Source organism: Ranitomeya variabilis, chromosome 1 (assembly GCF_051348905.1).
Source record: "Ranitomeya variabilis isolate aRanVar5 chromosome 1, aRanVar5.hap1, whole genome shotgun sequence".
Lineage (NCBI taxonomy): Eukaryota > Metazoa > Chordata > Amphibia > Anura > Dendrobatidae > Ranitomeya > Ranitomeya variabilis.
The window spans coordinates 479795441-479819002 of NC_135232.1; the positions used below are offsets into that span (position 1 = coordinate 479795441).

Consider the following 23562-nt stretch of genomic DNA (forward strand, 5'->3'; position numbering starts at 1 on the left):
GTCACCTCAGAATGGCAGTTAGGATTAGTGCAGTTTAAGTAAATTAGTGATACTGTATGTGTAAGGCTAGGTTCACATTGCGTTACGGCAATCCATTTAGCGCTAGCGGATTGCGCTAACGCAATGTTTTTTTCGGGGCCGCGTTTAGGGGTCGCGTTAACGTCCCCGCTCTCGCAGATCCCCGATCTGCGAGAGCGGGGAACGGACCTCGGGCGCGCTGCGGACGCTGCAAGCAGCGTCCGCAGCGCGTCACAAAAGAACGGCACATCGCTAGCGCGAGCCGAAAAAGGCACGCGCTAGCGATGCGCTACAGGCGAAATTTACATTGCTGTCAATGGGTGCGCTACGGACCCGTTGCACGGCGTTAATTGCGACATTTTCGCCGTGCAATGCTGTCCGTTAGCGTGCACACATTAACGCAATGTGAACCTAGCCTTAAGCAAGCATTAGCTGACCAAGGTGTGAAATTGAACAATACCAGATCAACTCAAGGCTGACCAAAGAGTAAAGTAAACAGTGTCCTACAAACCCAATGCACTGCTGATGTCTTGGGTAAGCAATTCCCTACCAATTCACCTCCCCCGCTGTTACGCTTGTAATTATGTATTTTTTGTATTTTTTTTCATGAGCTCATGTGAACTTTTTTGTTCGGAATAGTCACTATTTTTTCAGACATAAAAATCTTTTTCCACTAAATAATTTGCTCAAATTACACTTTTTTTCCAAAATGGTTTTATGGTTTCACTTATGTCTTGCATTGGTGACCTAACACCTTGTATTGTTCAGGTTTCTGTGGTAGAAGCAAATCTGAGCTTTGGGGTCCTGAAAAATGCAGAAAAACTGCTTTTTGTAAGCAGCTTCATTACTGCCAAGAGAGCACGTTTTGCCTGCAGAAAAAAATGCAACATGTGAACATAGCCATAGAGTCTTTGTCAGTTCTCATCTCTGTTTTGCGGCCGCCCGCTCGCTATGTTGCTGCAGACAGGAGCTTGAGATGAGAGCCGGCAATGTCAGGTTATGACAATGCTAGAACTATTAAATATTATATTGGTACTCATATAAGCGTGTGTGTATATACAATGTATGGTCATTTTGTCTCTTTTACATAATAATCAATGGTGCCAATAATGTATTCCGTTCAATACTGGAACAGAAGGGAACTTTGCGTACATGACCTAACCATTTTCTCTGGCGGTTTTGTATACAGTTTTCCTTGTTTCATTGTTTTATTTTTTCATTGCTTGCATTTTACAGGTGTACTGAGGATGGCTGTCCACACAAAAAATTCTTTCACACTCGTTTCCTGATGCGCATGAGGCTGACCCCCGACTGTTCAAAAATGCTGATTTCTACTTCCTCTGGTTATCTGTTAATCTTGCACGATTTAGACCTAACCAAGTCCCTAGAGGTTGGCAGTTACCCCATCTTGAGAGCAAGAAGAACAGCTTCCACGTCAGGTAGAAGAGACTACATTTTCAGATTGTGTGTAATAGGACACTTGGAACTCTTACTTTTTTTTTTTTTTTTTTACAACTCGCTACACTGTGCTGTTTCGGGTGTGTAAAGAAGGAAACACAAGTGCTTCTCAAAAAATTAGCAATTTATTTCAGTTCTTCAATACATAAAGTGAAACTCGTATATTATATAGTCATTACAAACAGACTGATCTATTTCAAGTGTTTATTTCTGTTAATGTTGATGATTATGGCTTGTAGCCAATGAAAACCCAAAAGCCATTATCTCAGTAAATTAGAATACTTTATAACACCAGCTTGAAAAATGACTTTAAAATCCAAAATGTTTGCCTACTGAAATGAATGTTCAGTAAATGCACTCAATACTTGGTCAGGGCTCCTTTTGCATCAATTACTGCGTCAGTGCGGCATGGAGGCGGTCAGCCTGTGGCACTGCTGAGGTGTTATGGAAGCCCAGGTTGCTTTGATAGCAGCCTTCAGCTCGTCTGCATTGTTGGGTCTGGTGTTTCTCATCGTCCTCTTGACAATACCCCATAGATTTTCTATGGGGTTAAGGTCAGGCGAGTTTGCTGGCCAATCAAGCACAGTGATACTGTTGTTTTTAAACCAGGTATTGGTATTTTTGGCAGTGTGGACAGGTGCCAAGTCCTGCTGGAGAATGAAATCTCAATCTCCAAAAAGCTTGTCGGCAGAGGGAAGCATAAAGTGCTCTAATATTTCCTAGTAGACGGCTGCGCTGACATTGGTCTTGATAAAACACAGTGGACCTACACCAGAAGATGACCTGGCTCCCCAAACCATCACTGATTGTGGAAACTTCACACTAGACCTCATGCAGCTTGGATTGTGTGCCTCTCCACTCTTCCTCCAGACTCTGGGACCTTGATTTCCAAATGAAATGCAAAATTTACTTTCATCTGAAAACAACACCTTGGACCACTGAGCAACAGTCCAGTTCTTTTTCTCCTTGGCCCAGGTAAGACGCTTCTGGTGTTGTCTATTGGTCATGAGTGGCTTGACACAAGGAATGCGACACTTGTAGCCCATGTCCTGGATACGTCTGTGTGTGGTGGCTCTTGAAGCAATGACTCCAGCAGCAGTCCACTCTTTGTGAATCTCCCCCAAATTTTTGAATGGCCTTCTCTTAACAATCCTTTCAAGGCTGCAGCTATCCCGGTTGCTTGTGCACCTTTTTCTACCACACTTTTTCCTTCCACACAATTTTCCTTTAATATGCTTGGATACAGCACTCTGTGAACAGCCAGCTTCTTTAGCAATGACCTTTTGTGGCTTACCCTCCTTGTGGAGTGTGTCAATGTCTGCCTTCTGGACATGTGTCAGCAGCCTTCCCCTTGATTGTGGAGCCTACTGAAACAGACTAAGGGACCTTTTTAAATGCTTAGGAAGCCTTTGCAGGTGATTTTGTTAATTATTATAATTTACTGAGATAACTTTTGGATTTTCATTTGCTGTAAGCCATAATCATCAACATTAACAGAAATAAACACTTGAAATAGATCACTCTGTTTGTAATGACTCTGTGAGTTTCACTTTTTGTATTGAAGAACTGAAATAAATTAACCTTTTGATGATATTCTAATTTTGTGAGAAGCGCCTGTATTTCCTTCTATCGAGGACAATAGAGAGTACTGGCACACGAAAGGACACTCTCTAGCTCTCCTCCACTTTCAGATCTGCCGAGACGTAGTGCAAAAGTGATCATGTGACTTCCTGTGTTTCACCCCATAAGTATGACTTCAGTAAGACCCCTTTGATAAATTCCTATCGTAGGTTTCTAACAGGCTACTGGATGCCTGTCCCACCTCTCTTCAAATGAGCAGTGTAAAGTAGCAGATATTGGTGTACAACAGACTTGTGCCAAAACTTGTGACTTTTTTACAGTATTAATTTCAGAATAAATAATTCTGGGGGTTTAATGCAGATGATGATTTGAGATGGCAATTGGGACTTTTGGGCAGCAGCTAGCCATTATAGCAACTTCTCATATGTTAATGGGCCCCTTGTTATCGTGATTGTGTCCACAACTTAATTGTGTGATTGTGTCCCTTTAACCTAAGATTATGAGGAAGGTAAAGGTGGGTAAGTGTATGTGATGAAATAGTCAGCTGAAATTTGCAGATGTCTCATTTGTTCTGTATTACCCGCAGATGTGACCACATCACCTACTTCTTCTGACTCCAGACCATCTAGCTCTCCTTGTCATCATAGTGATCTGGGCTCCCTGTTTGAGAAGCATACTTCACGGGCATCCCAACGAGAAGGTATTTCCTCAAAAACTCTTTCCTCAGTTGGCAAGGTATTGTGCCAGAAAGTCTGAACTTGCCCTTGGGTATTTTAAATGAAAGCTATTTTGCTGGGTTGTGCACAGTGTGAACTATATGGGCCCAAGTAATTATTTTGTTTTTAATTTATTATTATTATTATTATTATTATTCTGTCTTGTGGCAGCATTCATCAAAATGGTGCATGTAGTTCATAAATTTTGTGCAAAATCAATCATTCTCTTTCTGAGCTTATAAAATGTTGTAACCTTTTATCAAAATATAACAATGCTGCCTGAAATAAAATAATGGGAAAAATGAACTCCAACAATGGTAAAAGGCCTGTTGCAGGTAGTGAAGATCATTTCCTTTTTTTTTTTTCTGAGATCAGAAAACTGACAGCAGGATCAAACACTAACCAATCCTCCTGATGGACTCTGATATTAGTCGTAAACTAACTGATCACCCTCAAATTTCCTATAGAAAAGGGAGATGACTGAATGATTGGTGCACAGCCATTTTAAGAAGCCATCCACTTGACTGGCGAACGATGTGAAAGGGTGCTTCAAATGTGGCAGCTGTGTGGCATCTCCGCTTATTAAACTGGGTAACGTCTTCTTCAAGAGTAATGTAATGGGTAGGGACTACAGGGTCCTACAGTTGATCAATTGCCGCACCCAAAGGATGATCCATAAGGGTATGTTTCCATGTTCAGGATGGCCGGCGCTTTGGATGGAGCGGAAAACCCGCTCCGCCCCCTTCTGGAGATGCGATGATGCCAGATGTGTTCATTGCACACATCCGGAATCATCGCACCCCACACATAGGGCCCTGTGTTTTACCTTGCGGCGGCGCAGCGTCGCCGCAAGGTACACGGACATGCTGCGATCTAAAATGACGCGCCTCATGTCCGGAATCGCAGGGCCGCCGGATGCGTGTTACCACGCATAGTGGAGACGGGATTTCATAAAATCCCCTCCACTATGCTGTAACATCTGGACGCTGCGGGTTTGACGCTGCGGCTCTACGCAGCGTCAAACACGCAGCGTTTCCTGAACGTGGAAACCTACCCTTAGGCTACCTGCGACTGCAGTATGGAATATATCGGCAAGACCATATGGGAATTCAGACTCAGGGTGGGTGACTATATCGGCTACATTGAACCCAAAAGGGATTCACCCATAGCAAGGCATATAAATAACCATCATAGAGGAGATTTGAAGACCCTTAAATTCATAGTAATTGAAAGTGTGCCCAAGCCACATAGAGGGGGTAACTGTGACTTTTATGTTTTTCCAAATACTGAAACGATTTTGCGCTCCACGGCAGCCGGAAATGACAACAGACATGCGTTCTAACTACCGATAGTGGTGTAGTCATGAGTGCCGATGGCTCACTGAGGACACAATTCTCTATTGGACACCCTCCAAATGCTGGGCTGTCATTAACCAGCTGGGCATTAAAAGGGTATTCGCATTTCCAAGATCCTATCTCAATATATAGTAGGTGTGTAGTCGTAAGAATGCTAATAATAATATTAGCAAATACCTCCAATTAGAAATCAGATTCATTTTGTCACTTACCCCATGTCCAGGACATTGCAGTAGCCTGGTATCCATGGTTATAACCACTCATATAATGACAGTTAGACAACTCTTAGTGGTTGTAACTAGTGATGAGCGAATATACTCGTTCCTCGAGATTTCTCGAGCACGCTCGGGGGTCCTCCCAAGTATTTTTTCAGTGCTCGGAGATTTAGTTTTCATCGCCGCAGCTGAATGATTTACAGCTATTAGCCAGGCTGAGTACATGTGGGGGTTGCCTGGTTGCTAGGGAATCCCCACATGTAATCAAGCTGGCTAAGAGATGTAAATCATCCAGCTGCGGCGAAGAAAACTAAATCTCCGAGCACTACAAAATACTCGGAGGACACCCGAGCGTGCTCGGGAAATCTCGAGTAACGAGTATATTTGCTCAACACTAGTTGTAACCATGAATACTTAAGATATTGGAATGCCCTACAAGAGGTAATAGACATAGCCAATCTGAAGAACTATACTAAAGTATCTATAAATTTCTCATTGGAGGTGTTTGCTAATATTATTATTATTACACCTTCTACATATTGGGATAGGATCTTGGAGATGGGAATACCCCTTTAACTGGTATGTTCTTCTTACACTTAACACCAGGGCTGTGTAGTCAGTAAGCCAATTACCCTGACTCCACAGCACTGCCTCACTACTGAGCATGTACATACCCAGACTCCACAGCACTGCCTCACTACTGAGCATGTACATACCCAGACTCCACAGCACTGCCTCACTACTGAGCATGTACATACCCTGATTCCACAGCACTGCCTCACTACTGAGCATGTACATACCCTGATTCCACAGCACTGCCTCACTACTGAGCATGTACACACCCTGACCCCACAGCACTGCCTCACTACTTAGCATGTACATACCCTGACTCCACAGCACTGCCTCACTACTGAGCATGTACATACCCTGACAGCACTGCCACACTACTGAGCATGTACATACCCTGATTCCACAGCACTGCCTCACTACTGATCATGTACACACCCTGACCCCACAGCACTGCCTCACTACTTAGCATGTACATACCCTGACTCCACAGCACTGCCTCACTACTGAGCATGTACATACCCTGATTCCACAGCACTGCCACACTACTGAGCATGTACAGTACATACCCTGACTCCACAGCACTGCCTCACTACTTAGCATGTACATACCCTGACTCCACAACACTGCCTCACTACTGAGCATGTACATACCCTGATTCCACAGCACTGCCACACTACTGAGCATGTACAGTACATACCCTGACTCCACAGCACTGCCTCACTACTGAGCATGTACATAAAGTGCAGCACAGATTCATCTTATCTAAAAGCAGAGATCCTTACATTAGAACAGACATTTTATAGGACATTTTATAAGTTTCCTGAATTCTGATGAAAGCATTTACAGCACATCCTGCACTGAACTAAATTTATTACATATTTTAGGAGTCGGTCTATTTTATACCAACATCGACTCTGACTCCACAGCCCTGGTTAACACCTGTTACTGCTAAGGATTGCTTAATCACAGGATTCATTCCCGGCCCCATAGATACTAGGCTCGCTGCTGGAAAAAGACAAAGACAGGCTTGACTATTACTGTGCATCAGAAACTATATACGCTATATGTGTTATAGGTTCCCTGAAGACTTGTGTCGGGATGCACACAAAGGGGGGATGAAGGGCCTTCTTGATGAGGGGTAACTGTGGACTCCCTTTGGCGCGAGCAGTTGGGGAGTAGTGCTGCTTAGGGATCTAAAGGACTATACTCCTTTTTCTAGGCCTCTGAATGTGATCGAGGGCTTGAATACTCCTGCCCCCTTCCACTTGTGAATCGGCATCAAATGAATGAACACTTTCCTTTTATTTATCTACCAAACAAATGTGCTTTCTATGTGATCAGTATCTGGAAGGACGCCTTCTACGTATGTCTGCACTGATCACTATCATTTGCACCTTATGTCTATTGTGGTTATTAATCACTACTTGGTCATATTAATGTTTTGATCATCTCTAACCACTTCTGTTAGAGTAATCACACCTATTTCTGTCCAGCACTAAGCGATTTCAGCTTGCTAGCAAGATAGATCTATGTGAACTTCATTGGCTTGTAGCTGATTACGAATGCCCTGGGTTGGTCCATTTCACACTTGCTCAATTGTGGATCGAAACTTGATCCCACTGACTGTTTTTAACAGCCAAAAAAGAGGGAAAGGATCTCCACTATCTGCGACAGGCACTTTACCATTGTTGGGAGTTCATTTTTCCCACTTATTTTAATTTAGACAGCATCATTAAAGGGAACCTGTCACCCCCAAAATGGAAGTTGAGCTAAGCCCACCGCCTTCAGGGGCTTATCTACAGCATTCTGTAATGCTGTAGATAAGCCGCCGATGTATCCTGAAAGATGAGAAAAAGAGGTTAGATTACACTCACCCAGGGGCGGTCCGATCCGATGGGCGTTACGGTGCAGTCCGGGGCCTCCCATCTTCTTACGATGAAGTCCTCTTCTTGTCTTCACGCTGCGGCTCCGGGGCAGGCGTACTTTGTCTGCCCTGTTGGGGGCAGAGCAAAGTACTGTAGTGCGCAGGCACTGGGAAAGGTCAGAGAGGCCCGGCGCCTGCGCACTGCAGTACTTTGCTCTGCCCTCAACAGGGCAGACAAAGTACGCCTGCGCCGGAGCCGCAGCGTGAAGACAAGAAGAGGACGTCATCGTAAGAAGAGGTGAGGCCCCGGACCGGACCGTGACGCCCATCGGACCGCCCGCCCGCCCAGGTGAGTATAATCTAACCTCTTTTTCTCATCTTTCAAGATACATCAGGGGCTTATCTACAGCATTCCAGAAAGCTGTAGATAAGCCCCTGATGGCGGTGGGCTTAGCTCAACTTCCATTTAGGGGGTGACAGGTTCCCTTTAACTTTTTACTAAGTTCATTAAAAACAAAATGCATGTTTTTTCTATAACCCCTCACCTTTTGCTGTTGCCAATATTGCCTATTGGGATGTACATTTAAGGTGGGTCCTATCCCACTTTAGTGTTTTTCTTTTTTCCATCCTTTAACTAAAAAAAAATCACGTTCTGCTTAAATATAGCAAAAAAAAGTGTCGGGCGTGCATAAAATCACTGCGGGATTAGATATCTGTGTTTTTCTGTTTTTCAAAACATCGGCAACAAAGAGATGGAAATTCTAAACTATGCCTACGAAGGCGTACTAAATGTAACCCCTTGGTGGCCAGGCCAAATATTTCAAATCTGACTCTGGAATGATTCCCTGTGATTTTGAGATTTTTTTTTCGTGACACGTTATATTTTATGATGATGATAAATTTAGGTCGATATGTTTTTTTTATTTTTTATTATAAAAAATATCAGAAATTTGACAAATTTAAAAAATGACCTATTTTTAAGCTTTGATTATTCATTTAATTCAAACACAATCATACCACGCAAAATGGTTAATAAGTAGCATGGTCCCTCATGTCTGTCTTATCTGCACCATCTGTAAAATGTTTTTTATTTTCTTAGAACCAGGGCTGTGGAGTTGGTATAAAACGGTCCGACTCTTAAAATCTATAATAAATTGGGTTCAGTAGTACAATGCAGTGTGCTGTAAATATTTTCATAATTTGGGAAAGTTATGAAATGCCATATAAATGTCTGTTCTGTTCCTGGTCTCGGCTTTTAGAGATGAATCTGTGCTGCACTTTATGTACATGCTCAGTAGTGACCAGTGCTGTGGAGTCAGGGAAATTGAGGAGTTGGAGGTTTGGCTTAATAATTCCACAGACCTGGTTAGAATGTTTAAACTTTTAGCAGTAATTTTGTATTTTTCCAAGGAGATTTACTAAACTTATTTTTTAGGGACCTGTTCAGTTTTGAAGTGACTTTGGGGGACCTATATATTGAAAAAAAAAAAAAAAAAAATCCAAAGCAGTAGCACTTTAAAAACAGCGCCCCCGCAACATATCCAAAACTGCTGACTGGTTAATAAACTTGCAGGTGCTTTTCATGAATTAATGCAAAGTGGCATAACAGGAAAGAAAAATGTTATCTTTACCACCTAAATATCGCTAACTTCTGAACGGACCTGTATAGCTACAAGAGTCTAAGGCTGTTATTAGGCCATGAACTACCAAAACTACAATCAGTACTACACAACCATGATCTTGGGGGGCCGATGGGGTCACTGAGGGAGCACAATAATCTGTTAACCATCTAGATGCCATAGTCACTATTGACACTAGCATCTAAGGGTTAAACTGCCATGGTTGGAACCAACGCCAATTGTGACTGATGCAGCAGAGGTGTCAGCTATATTGGACAGCTGAGGCATTTTTACCCATCGGGGAATGCTATTCCCTTATGTCTAAGGCCATGTGCACACGTTCAGTATTTTTCGCATTTTTTCGCTATAAAAACGTGATATAAAAACGAAAAAAACGCTTACATATGCCTCCTATTATTTACAGTGTATTCCGCATTTCTTGTGCAAATGTTGCATTTTTTTCTGCAAAAAAATCGCATCGCGTAAAGAAAAGCAACATGTTCATTAACCCCTTCACCCCCAAGGGTGGTTTGCACGTTAATGACCAGGCCAATTTTTACAATTCTGACCACTGTCCCTTTATGAGGTTATAACTCTGGAACGCTTCAACGGATCTTGGCGATTCTGACATTTTCTCGTGACATATTGTACTTCATGATAGTGGTAAAATTTCTTCGATATAACTTGCGTTTATTTGTGAAAAAAACGAATATTTGGCGAAAATTTTGAAAATTTCACAATTTTCCAACTTTTAATTTTTATGCCCTTAAATCACAGACATATGTCACGAAAAAAATCCTTAATAAGTAACATTTCCCACATGTCTACTTTACATCAGCACAATTTTGGAACCAAAATTTTTTTTTGTTAGGGAGTTATAAGGGTTAAAAGTTGACCAGAAATTTCTCATTTTTACAACACCATTTTTTTTTTAGGGACCACATCTCATTTGAAGTCATTTTGAGGGGTCTATATGATAGAAAATACCCAAGTGTGACACCATTCTAAAAACTGCACCCCTCAAGGTACTCAAAACCACTTTCAAGAAGTTTATTAACCCTTCAGGTGTTTCACAGGAATTTTTGGAATGTTTAAATAAAAATGAACATTTAACTTTTTTTCACACAAAATTTATTTCAGCTCCAATTTGATTTATTTTACCAAGGGTAACAGGAGAAAATGGACCCCAAAAGTTGTTGTACAATTTGTCCTGAGTACGCTGATACCCCATATGTGGGGGTAAACCACTGTTTGGGCGCATGGCAGAGCTCGGAAGGAAAGGAGCGCCATTTGACTTTTCAATGCAAAATTGACTGGAATTGAGATGGGACGCCATGTTGCATTTGGAGAGCCCCTGATGTGCCTAAACATTGAAACCCCCCACAAGTGACACCATTTTGGAAAGTAGACCCCTTAAGGAACTTATCTAGTTGTGTGGTGAGCACTTTGACCCAACAAGTGCTTCACAGAAGTTTATAATGCAGAGCCGTAAAAATAAAAAATTATATTTTTTCACAAAAATGATCTTTTCGCCCCCATTTTTTTTTTTATTTCCCCAAGGGTAAGAGAAGAAATTAGACCACAAAAGTTGTTGTGCAATTTGTCCTGAGTACGACGATACCCCATATGTGGGGGTAAACCACTGTTTGGGCGCATGACAGAGCTCGGAAGGGAAGGAGCGCCATTTGGAATGCAGACTTAAATGGATTGGTCTGCAGGCGTCACGTTGCATTTGCAGAGCCCCTGATGTACCCAAACAGTACAAACCCCCCACAAGTGACCCCATATTGGAAACTAGACCCCCCAAGGAACTTATCTAGATGTGTTGTGAGAACTTTGAACCCTGAAGTGTTTCACTACAGTTTACAACGCAGAGCCGTGAAAATAAAGTGTTTTTTTTTCCCACAAAACTTATTTTTTAGCCCCCAGTTTTGTATTTTCCCAAGGGTAACAGGAGATATTGGACCCCAAAAGATGTTGTCCAATTTGTCCTGAGTACGCCGATACCCCATATGTTGGGGTAAACCCCTGTTTGGGCACACGGGAGAGCTCTGAAGGGAAGGAGCACTGTTTTACTTTTTCAACGCAGAATTGGCTGGAATTGAGATCGGATGCCATGTCCCGTTTGGAGAGCCCCTGATGTGCCTAAACAGTGGAAACCCCCCAATTATAACTGATACCCTAATCCAAACACACCCCTTACCCTAATCCCAACAGTAACCCTAACCACACCTCTAACCCAGACACGCCCAACCCTATTCCCAACCGTAAATGTAATCCTCACCCTAACTTTAGCCCCAACCCTAACTGTAGCCTTAGCCCTAGCCCCAACCCTAGCCCCAACCCTAGCAATAACCCTAACCCTAGCCCTAACCCTAATGGGAAAATGGAAATAAATACATTTTTTTTTATTTTTTAATTTTTCCCTAACTAAGGGGGTGATGAAGGGGGGTTTGATTTACTTTTATAGCGGGTTATTTAGCGGATTTTTATGATTGGCAGCCATCACACACTGAAAGACGCTTTTTATTGCAAAAAATATTTTTTGCGTTACCACATTTTGAGAGCTATAATTTTTCCATATTTGAGTCCACAGAGTCATGTGAGGTCTTGTTTTTTGCGGGACGAGTTGACGTTTTTATTGGTAACATTTTCGGGCACGTGACATTTTTTGATCGCTTTTTATTCCGATTTTTGTGAGGCAGAATGATCAAAAACCAGCTATTCATGAAATTCTTTTGGGGGAGGCGTTTATACCGTTTCGCGTTTGGTAAAATTGATAAAGCAGTTTTATTCGTCGGGTCAGTACGATTACAGCAATACCTCATCATCATTTTTTTTTATGTTTTGGCGCTTTTATACGATAACTAGATGGTGGCCCGATTCTAACGCATCGGGTATTCTAGAATATGCATGTCCACGTAGTATATTGCCCAGCCACGTAGTATATTGCCCAGCCACGTAGTATATTGCCCAGCCACGTAGTATATTGCCCAGCCACGTAGTATATTGCCCAGCTACCTATAATACAGCACAGCTACGTAGTATATTGCACAGAGCCACATAGTATATTGCACAGCTTTGTAGTATATTGTCCAGCCACGTAGTATATTGCCCAGCCTTGTAGGATACAGCAGAGCCACCTAGGATATTGCCCAGTGACGTAGTATATTACCGAGGCACGTATGTGACAGGTCAAAAAAATAAAAAATAAACATACCTAACGATCCGAGGGCCCCTTGTAGTGTATCATACTCACCATTCTTGTCGCTGCTCCTCCGCGTCCCGCCTCTCCTCTTCGTGGGATCCTGTGCAGATGGTAGTGCTCGGCTTCAGGAAAATGGCCGCGGGATGCCGCGTGTGCGCAGATCGAGATCGCGGCGGCCATTTTCCTGAAGCCGAGTTCCATTGCAAGTGCCAGGGCTGGTGGGAGCAGGACCTATGAAGACGTCGCGGTCACATGACCGTGACGTCACGGAAGGTCCTTGCCGCACACCAGCCCTGGGACGGGACCTCACCGCAAGCTGACGGTTGTAATGGAGCGGTCCGGGGAGGGTGGCGAGGAGCGAGAAAGGCGGCGGAGGGTGAGTATAGCAGGTTTTTTTTTTTTTATTTATTATTTTTAACATTACATTTTGTACTATTGATGCCGCATAGGCAGCATCAATAGTACAAAGTTGGGGACACACAGGGTTAATAGCAGCGGTAACGGAGTGCGTTACCCGCGGCATAACGCGGTCCGTTACCGCCGGCATTAACCCTGTGTGAGCGGTCTGCCTCACAGCACTGCAGGCTTACCAGCGCCTGCTCTGAGCAGGCACTCGGTAAGTCACCTCCCTCCCTGCAGGACCCGGATGTCGCGGCCATCTTGGATCCGGGACCTGGAGCGAGGAAGGAGGTAGGAGACCCTCGCAGCAACGCGATCACATCGCGTTGCTCCGGGGGTCTCAGGGAAGCCCGCAGGGAGCCCCCTCCCTGCGCGATGCTTCCCTATACCGCCGGCACACCGCGATCATGTTTGATCGCGGTGTGCCGGGGGTTAATGTGCTGGGGGCGGTCCATGACCGCTCCTGGCACATAGTGCCGGATGTGAGCTGCGATATGCAGCTGACACTCGGCCGCGCTCCCCCCGTGAGCGCGGCCGATCGCGTATGACGTACTATCCCGTCGGTGGTCATACGGGCCCACACCACCTCGACGGGATAGTACGTCCAATGTCAGAAAGGGGTTAAATTTGCGGAATTGCGGGGATTCCGCACACCTAGGAGTGCATTGATCGGCTTACTTTCCGCATGTGGCTGTGCCCACCATGCGGGAAGTAAGCGGATCATGTGCAGTTGGTACCCAGGGTGGAGGAGAGGAGACTCTCCTCCACGGACTGGGCACCGTATAATTGGTAAAAAAAAAAAAAAAGAATTAAAATAAAAAATAGTGATATACTCACCTTCGTTGGCCCCGGAGTCTTCCCGCCTCTCAGCGGTGCATGCTGCCGCTTCCGTTCCTATAGATGGTGTGTGTGAAGGACCTGTGATGATGTCGCGGTCTTGTGATTGGTCGCGTGACCACTCATGTGACCGCGACGTCATCGAAGGTCCTGCACACACACACCATCTATAGGAACGGACGCCGCTGAGGAGATCGGCTGTCTGCAGGTGAGTATAACCATTTTTTTTTAATTTATTTATTTATTTTTTTAAACATTCTATCTTTTACTATTGATGCTGCATAGGCTGCATCTATGGTAAAAAGTTGGTCACACTTGTCAAACACTATGTTTGACAAGTGTGATCAACCTGTCAGTCAGTTTTCCAAGCGATGCTACAGATCGCTTGGAAAACTTTAGCATTCTGCAAGCTAATTTCGCTTGCAAAATGCTAAAAAAAAAAAAAAAAAAAACGCAAAAAAAATGCGGGTTTCTTGCAGAAAGTTTCCGGTTTTCTTCAGGAAATTTCTGCAAGAAATCCTGACGTGTGCACATACCCTAAGGATCGTTTTAAGTCATATTGGTGGTCACTAAGGGTTTAAAAAGGAAAAAAACAAACAAATCATTTAAAAGGTGCAAATGATGAATATGGCTCAAACAAACAGAAAAGCTGCAGACACTGAAAACAAAAACCAGCCATAAGTGCACTAATGAATCGGGCCCATGGTGTCCATCACAGTGGTGGAACTGCCCTTACAGACACAGAGTATCGCGAATGCTCATCTGTGCATTCGTAGAGATTTTAGAGTGCTTTCCTGTAACTAAAGTACTGGATATTAATTTTTTTTCAAATATTTAACGCATTGCCACAAAATGTTATCGGTATGAGGAAAGTGTACACAACAGCTGCACTTTAGGAAGCAGATTACAATAATGGAATCTTCATATAATATGTCTACATTAGGCAATTCCCCTCGGAACAGCCTCGAAGTCCTAACTCCAGAAGTCCCAGGTGAGAGAGAGCGAGGCAACTGTATCACTTCACTTCAGCTCCATCCCAAAGGCTGGGCTACACTATTACGCTGCTCTAGCAATACCGATGACCAAGAGGTAAGTGCTTCTATTTCCCTGTAGCGTAACCAAAAAACAAACAAACAAAATGTTCACTAAATAACCCGATGAGGTCATTCTGCAGACCCACATTATCTGCTGTAAAAAGTCTGGGTGGTCTGGAATTGGTTAACAGATTTGGACAAAAAAATGTTACGGTATATGATGGGGTTTTTTTGTGTGAAAAACTTTATTTTCATGCAGATATCACCTTTTCTGTGTGCTACATTGATTTCTACTGAAACTTGAGTAGAAGCTAGGTACTGTATTTACCATTGTTGCATTTAGAGGGCTGTTCGGAAAGTTCTGGAACCGTCCCGTTCATCTGAATATACCCTACTCAAAAGAATAGACAATAAGTGGTTACTTTGAGCTATTGCACTCTCACTTTCTTCAGACAAATGTCAAAGAAATGCAGATTTTTCAGTATGGTCGTGAAAGAATTTCTTGTAGAAAGATGACAGCTCACATTTCTTCCTGATTACTTCCATCTTTGGATGACAAACTTGATCTCCTGGGACATGTATTGATTGCTATATGAGACTAGAGAGAAGCATGTATAGCTGGGGGATTTAATTACTGTTCTTTTTATGCAGACTATGCATTAGGCTTAGGTTCTGATCTCTCTTTGATTGGCACCGATATCAGATTACCGTGTATTATCATTATACCAGTCATACAGTGGCAAAAGTTTGGGCACCCTTTGCCAAAATCACTGTTAAGAGTTAAGCAAGTTGAATAAGAAGTGATCTTTAAAAGTTAAAGATGACACATTTCCTTTGTACGTTATACAAAAATAAATATATTGTCATTTTTTACATTGTAAAAATTACAGAAAGGAAAATGGATCGATTTAAAAAAAAAAAAAAGTTTGGGCACCTTTAAAAGATTTGTGTGCCCAGATAACTTTGGCCAATGTTTCAGATGTTGACTATCCTGTTAGGGTTATGGATTGTTCACTATCATCGTTAGGAAAGGCCAGGTGATGCAAATTTCCCAGCTCTATAACAACCCAGCCTACTCTAACCTTGTGCCAAAAAACAGCAGCCATGGGACCTTCTAAGCAGCTGCTTAGCACTCTGAAAATGGAAATAGTGGAGGTCCACAAAGCAGGAGAAGACTATAGGAAGATAGCAAAGCGTCTTCAGTTTGAAATGTAATTAAGAAACAGTTAACCCTGCTGTTCTGTTTAGATTTCACATACACTTGTACTGTTCCCGGTCATTTTTGACCGTCCTTATAAAATAATCATTTTTAGCTAATCTAAGTGGTTTTTTTAAACAGTTTTTGCACTATTATATTGCTTGTGAAGATGGTTGTTCAAATACCAGAAAAAAAAATAAATACAAAGCTTGTTTTATATTTTTTTTATATCCAAAAGGGAACATGGTATTTTTTCGATTTTTGTAAAAATTGATTATTTTTGCAGATAAAAAAAAAATCTTGATCTAAATGTTAACTATAAGTAATAATATCAAACATTATGTAGATATACTTTTTTCAAAGGCAAAAAAAAAAAAAAAAAAAAAAAGCTTTTTTCTCTATAAAATGGCAAAAAACGTTGTTTTTTATACACTTATACTGTTCCCGGTCATTTTTGACCGGACCTAACAAAGTTGTGATTTGTACCTAATTCAAGTGTTATTTGATTACCTGTTGCATTGTTTTACTGTATGTGAACATGGTTTTCAATAATCAGATGAAAAATTAAATCAAAAACTTTTATTTTTTGAATCAAATAAATTAACATTTATGTACAGTGTAATACTGTACAACCAGCAAACACATGGAAAATCAGAAAATCATGATTTACAATATGAAATGTTGACAACTGAATGGAACTAGATCTATATGAACAGCAGGGTAAATAAAAACCAGTGAAATAAATTGCGCATAGCTATACTGGAAGCGAATCCGTCGGCTGTATCGCAACTTGAAAATGTTGGTATGTGTAAATCTGTTCTGACCAAAAGTAGTCAGATACATTGATAAATAGTAGTAGATGCAATATATAGTTCAAAATGAGGTGATAGCACCTTTATTTTTGTCAAAAATTGTCTGGAGAGCTGAATAAAGGCCTATCGGTCATTTTTGACCGAACAGTACAAGTGTAAAAAAAATTGTACCAAATAAAGTAAACAAAAATTAAAAAAAAAAAAAATTCCCACAGAGAGTACCCCCCTAATGACGAAAAGTCAGGGAGCCTCAAGTCTCAGAATCACACGCTGAATTTTTATAACATTATAGAATTTCAAAAACGGTCATTTTTGACCTAACAGAACAGCAGGGTTAATAGGAACAGTGGAGGTCAAGATAAGGTCTGGAAGACAAAGCTAAATTTCATCGAGAGCTGCTTGTAGGATTGCTAGAAGCGCAAATCAGAACCCTGCTTGACAGCAAAAGACCTTTAGAAAGATTTAGCAGACTCGAGTTGTGGTAAATTGTTCTTCTGTTCAGAGACACCTGCATAAATATGGCCTTCATGGAAGAGTCATCAGAAGAAAACCTCTCCTGTGTCCTCACCATAAAATTGAGTCAGACTTATGCAAAAATACATCTAAACAAGTCTGATGCATTTTAGAAACAAGTCCTGTGGGACGATGAGGTTAAAATAGAACTCTTTGGCCACAATGATCAAAGGTATGTGTGGAGAGAAAAAAGGGGCCATAATTTCAGGAAAAGAATATCTTGCCAACCATTAACAATTGGGGTGTCCAATTATGCATAGGGGTTGTGTTGCAGCCAGGGCTGTGGAGTCGGTAAGCCAAACCACCGATCACTCAATTTCCCTGACTTCCGACTCCACGGCACGGCCTCACTACTGAGCATGGATATAAAGTGCAGCGCATATTCATCTCCACTAAAAGCTTAGATCCTTAGGTCAGGAAGAGAACAGACATAGGACATTTTATAACTTTTCCAAGTTATGAAAACATTTACAGCACATCCTGTACTGAACCTAGTGTATTATATATTTTTGGAGTCTGTCTATTTCATACTGACTCCACCAAAATGGACCACAACTCCACAGCCCTGGTTACAATTAATGGCACACAGAACATTTCACAGATAGAGGGAAGAATGGATTCAATGACATTTTTGATGCAAACATAACACCATCTGTAAAAAGAAAAAAAATGTTGAAAAGAGGATGGCTTCTGCAAATGGATAATGATCCTAAACATGTCATAATCCACAATAGACTACCTCAAAAGGCACAAGCTGAAGGTTTTACAATGTCCCTCACAGTCCACTGATCTTAGAATTTTCCATGGGAGAATGGATGAAAATCCCTCAAACAAGAATTGAAACTCTTCAGCTGGCTACAAAAACATTTACAAGCTGTGATACTTGCAAAACGGGGTGCTATTAGGTATTAATCATGCAGGATGCCCAAATGTTTGCATTGGCCCATTTTGCTTTTTGTAAAAGATGAGAATTTTTTCCCCCCTAAAATACGAAGGAAATGTGGCATCTTTATCTTTAGGCCTTTTAGAGGTCATTTCATCTACTACTTGCTTAGCTGTTCACAATAACAGTCATTTTGACTACGGGTGCTCAAACTTCTGCATGCTACTATAGCTTTTACAGCCTTCATGCATGATGAGAGGATAGGTGCTTTAATAAACCTATGCACGAAGAGTGTTGCTATTTCTGGAGTAGACCCTTTTTTTTTTTGTCGTGTTTGGTGGGTGTTTTTATTGATGTCATATTGGGGATCATATAAAAACTGCCCTGGTCTGGCTGCCAAGATGGACTGAAGTGGAAGCTGGACCCAGAGTAATTTGAATCTTTTTGCTCCCCTTTACTCTACCCCAGTTTGTTGTTTTGTTTTTTGTCCCCCGTTATATCTAGAAAGCACTAGTGTTGTGCAGTAAAGCATGGTAAGTACTGCTCCTTGTGATGCACAGAGGACAATCACTTTCCATGTATTGCCTTGGGCTACAAGTGTGCCCTCACTCTAAGTGACTGCAGACTTGTGAATCCTCACATCGCGCTCACTAGGAGCAAGGCGGGTGTGCGACTGCAAGTATGTATTGAGCGAGGCTGGACATGTCTAGTCAGAAGGTGTCTGAAAATATGCATATTTACGGCCATACAGTGGGGCAAAAAAGTATTTAGTCAGTCAGCAATAGTGCAAGTTCCACCACTTAAAAAGATGAGAGGCGTCTTTAATTTACATCATAGGTAGACCTCAACTATGGGAGACAAACTGAGGAAAAAAAAATCCAGAAAATCACTTTGTCTGTTTTTTTATCATTTTATTTGCATATTATGGTGGAAAATAAGTATTTGGTCAGAAACAAACAATCAAGATTTCTGGCTCTCACAGACCTGTAACTTCTTCTTTAAGAGTCTCCTCTTTCCTCCACTCATTACCTGTAGTAATGGCACCTGTTTAAACTTGTTATCAGTATAAAAAGACACCTGTGCACACCCTCAAACGGTCTGACTCCAAACTCCACTATGGTGAAGACCAAAGAGCTGTCAAAGTACACCAGAAACAAAATTGTAGCCCTGCACCAGGCTGGGAAGACTGAATCTGCAATAGCCAACCAGCTTGGAGTGAAGAAATCAACAGTGAGAGCAATAATTAGAAAATGGAAGACATTCAAGACCACTGATAATCTCCCTCGATCTGGGGCTCCACGCAAAATCCCACCCCGTGGGGTCAGAATGATCACAAGAACGGTGAGCAAAAATCCCAGAACCACGCGGGGGGACCTAGTGAATGAACTGCAGAGAGCTGGGACCAATGTAACAAGGCCTACCATAAGTAACACACTACGCCACCATGGACTCAGATCCTGCAGTGCCAGACGTGTCCCACTGCTTAAGCCAGTACATGTCCGGGCCCGTCTGAAGTTTGCTAGAGAGCATTTGGATGATCCAGAGGAGTTTTGGGAGAATGTCCTATGGTCTGATGAAACCAAACTGGAACTGTTTGGTAGAAACACAACTTGTCGTGTTTGGAGGAAAAAGAATACTGAGTTGCATCCATCAAACACCATACCTACTGTAAAGCATGGTGGTGGAAACATCATGCTTTGGGGCTGTTTCTCTGCAAAGGGGCCAGGACGACTGATCCGGGTACATGAAAGAATGAATGGGGCCATGTATCGTGAGATTTTGAGTGCAAACCTCCTTCCATCAGCAAGGGCATTGAAGATGAAACGTGGCTGGGTCTTTCAACATGACAATGATCCAAAGCACACCGCCAGGGCAACGAAGGAGTGGCTTCGTAAGAAGCATTTCAAGGTCCTGGAGTGGCCTAGCCAGTCTCCAGATCTCAACCCTATAGAAAACCTTTGGAGGGAGTTGAAAGTCCGTGTTGCCAAGCGAAAAGCCAAAAACATCACTGCTCTAGAGGAGATCTGCATGGAGGAATGGGCCAACATACCAACAACAGTGTGTGGCAACCTTGTGAAGACTTACAGAAAACGTTTGACCTCTGTCATTGCCAACAAAGGATATATTACAAAGTATTGAGATGAAATTTTGTTTCTGACCAAATACTTATTTTCCACCATAATATGCAAATAAAATGATAAAAAAACAGACAATGTGATTTTCTGGATTTTTTTTTTCTCAGTTTGTCTCCCATAGTTGAGGTCTACCTATGATGTAAATTACAGACGCCTCTCATCTTTTTAAGTGGTGGAACTTGCACTATTGCTGACTGACTAAATACTTTTTTGCCCCACTGTATAACCCCCCGCTTCTTTTGCTGAACTGAAGAATCCCCATAGTACACAGTGAGGATTCATATAGTGACTGCAGACTTGAAGCTGAAGACTGGACAACCCCTTTAAAGTGCTGAAACAGATGTGATCAGTGTTAGAAGTGAAACATTGTAAAGAATAATTCTCAGCTGACCTAATCCTTTTTCCTTATCTTTCTAACCAGTGGACCTGTGTGTACGAGTTTCAAGAAGGCGCTCCCGTTCGACCCATCTCTCCTCGCTGTTCTTTGCGACTAACTCACTACATAGAAGAGGCCAATGTTGGCCGGGGCTACATTAAAGAACTCTGTTTTAGCCCGGATGGACGTATGATTGCCTCACCACATGGATATGGTATCCGATTGTTGGGATTTGATTCCCAATGCAGTGAGCTTGTAGACTGTATGCCCAAAGAAGCTGGAACTTTACAAGAAATCCGCTCCCTATACTCTCATAAGGATGTAGTCCTGACAACCAAGTTTTCTCCCACACACTGTCAGATAGCGTCAGGGTGCCTTAGTGGACGAGTTTCCCTGTACCAACCGAAGTTTTAATTCCAGCATCAAATTGGAAATATCACCTTTCCCGCGTTTTAAAGGGTCTCCCCAAATTTGGCCTTTACTTAAAAACTTTGAAATCTGCATCAACAAATCTTTGAATAAAGGACTGTAATCGTATTCTTCAGTTGAGTATCTAGTTTTCTGATTTGGATTAGCACATGCTCCACTCTCCAGGTGAGAACGGCTCTGCGTGGCTTTACTTTAATAGTACCACTGATAATATGAAATAACAGAAGCCCATATGTAGTCATGACTGTAAAAGACTGTGGCTGTATATTTGGCATTATTTATTACTGTACAGTATGGTAAAATCTTATAATGAGTGTGACTTTGAGCTGAGCATGGTGTTCATTATCAATTCAGTGGTCTGGTTCCATGGTCCTACTATTTAAAAGGTTTAAACCCTACTGCATTTCCATTTAATGTAGACACAAGTTGCTGGTGGCTCTGACTGTCATCATATTTGTTTAGCCCATATACTTGCCTTTGCTAGTCTGCAGCTGGCATTTTAGATTTTTTTTTTCTTAGTAACCAAGACCTCATTATTAATTTTTATTTTATTTTTTTTTGTACCATGTTCATCCATTCTTTAAAATGTGTTTCCTAATGGACTACGCTGTTATTAAATTCTGAAAAAGTGCATTTATGCTATCATTTGTGCCGAATATCTGTTCTAAAGAGTTTTTGTTTTTATCATGACTGTATTGTTATAAAGAATAAATGATAATAGAAAATCTACCTAGAGACAGTACCACCAAAATCTGAGTTATATTTGTTATACACACGGTGACCAAAATAATCTGTATCCTACAGACTTGCATCGATAACCTACAGAAATGTCGATCAGAGCTCACTATGTCGGCTACAATCGGATACTGTACAACATCTACAAAGAAGAACATCTCTATACCCAGAGCACATTTCCTGTACAGAATGTCACATTCCACCATATATTTAACATAATATACGAATACCAGTACCACATTGTAAATTCACCTATATATTGCAGCGACTTATATTCACCTATGTTACAAGGAGGACTTCGTCTGAACAGGCTAAAAAAAAAAATCAGTTTATTGGTTACAAAAGAAGAAAAAATTCACAAAATACAGTACAGACCAAAAGTTTGGACACACCTCATTTAAAGATTTTTCTGAATTTTCATGACTATGAAAATTGTAAATTCACATTGAAGGCATTAACACATGTGGAATTATATACTTAACAAAAAAGTGTGAAACAACTGAAAATATGTCTTATATTCTAGGTTCTTCAAAGTAGCCACCTTTTGCTTTGATGACTGCTTTGCACACTCTTGGCGTTCTCTTAATGAGCTTCAAGAGGTAGTCACCGGGAATGGACTTCCAACAATCTTGAAGGAGTTCCCAGAGATGCTTAGCACTTGTTGGCCCTTTTGCCTTCACTCTGCAGTCCAGCTCACCCCAAACCATCTCGATTGGGTTCAGGTCTTGTGACTGTGGAGGCCAGGTCATCTGGTGTAGCACCCCATCACTCTCCTTCTGGGTCAAATAGCCCTTACAGAGCCTTGAGGTGTGTTTGGAATCATTGTAATGTTGAAAAATAAATGATGGTCCAACAAAACGCAAACCGGATGGAATAGCATGTCGCTGCAAGATTCCGTGGCAGCCATGCTGGTTCAGTATGCCTTCAATTTTGAATAAATCCCCAACAGTGTCACCAGCATATCATCCCCACACCATCACACGTCCTCCATGCTTCACGGTGGGAATCAGGCATGTAGAGTCCATCCGTTCACCTTTTCTGCGTCGCACAAAGACACGGTGGTTGGAACCAAAGATCTCAAATTTGGACTCATCAGATCAAAGCACAGATTTCCACTGGTCTAATGTCCATTCCTTGTGTTCTTTAGCCCAAACAAGTCTCTTCTGCTTGTTGCCTGTCCTTAGCAGCTGTTTCCTAGCAGCTATTTTACCATAAAGGCCTGCTGCACAAAGTCTCCTCTTAACAGTTGTTGTAGAGATGTGTCTGCTGCTAGAACTCTGTGTGGCATTGACCTGGTCTCTAATCTGAGCTGCTGTTAACCTGCAATTTCTGAGGCTGGTGACTCGGATAAACTTATCCCCAGAAGCAGAGGTGACTCTTGGTCTTCCTTTCCTGGGGCGGTCCACATGTGAGCCAGTTTCTTTGTAGCGCTTGATGATTTTTGCAACTGCGCTTGAGGACACTTTCAAAGTTTTCCCAATTTTTACGGACTGACTGACCTTCATTTCTTAAAGTAATGATGGCCACTCATTTTTCTTTACTTAGCTGCTTTTTTCTTGCCATAATACAAATTCTAACAGTCTATTCAGTAAGACTATCAGCTGTGT

The 23562-nt window shown here is 41.9% G+C and overlaps 1 protein-coding gene across 1 annotated transcript in view; it reads left to right on the forward strand.

Annotated features, from left to right (window-relative positions):
• The window catches only part of DCAF10 (DDB1 and CUL4 associated factor 10), a 29791-nt gene extending 7829 nt beyond the window's left edge, over positions 1–21962 (forward strand). Inside the window, exons 4-7 of the mRNA XM_077251371.1 lie at positions 1255–1457; positions 3644–3757; positions 14784–14929; positions 20837–21962. Of these exons, the coding sequence (XP_077107486.1) occupies positions 1255–1457; positions 3644–3757; positions 14784–14929; positions 20837–21205 (832 nt within the window). The 3' untranslated portion in view covers positions 21206–21962. The remainder of the gene's footprint in view (positions 1–1254; positions 1458–3643; positions 3758–14783; positions 14930–20836) is intronic.
• Positions 21963–23562: the final 1600 nt, after the last annotated feature.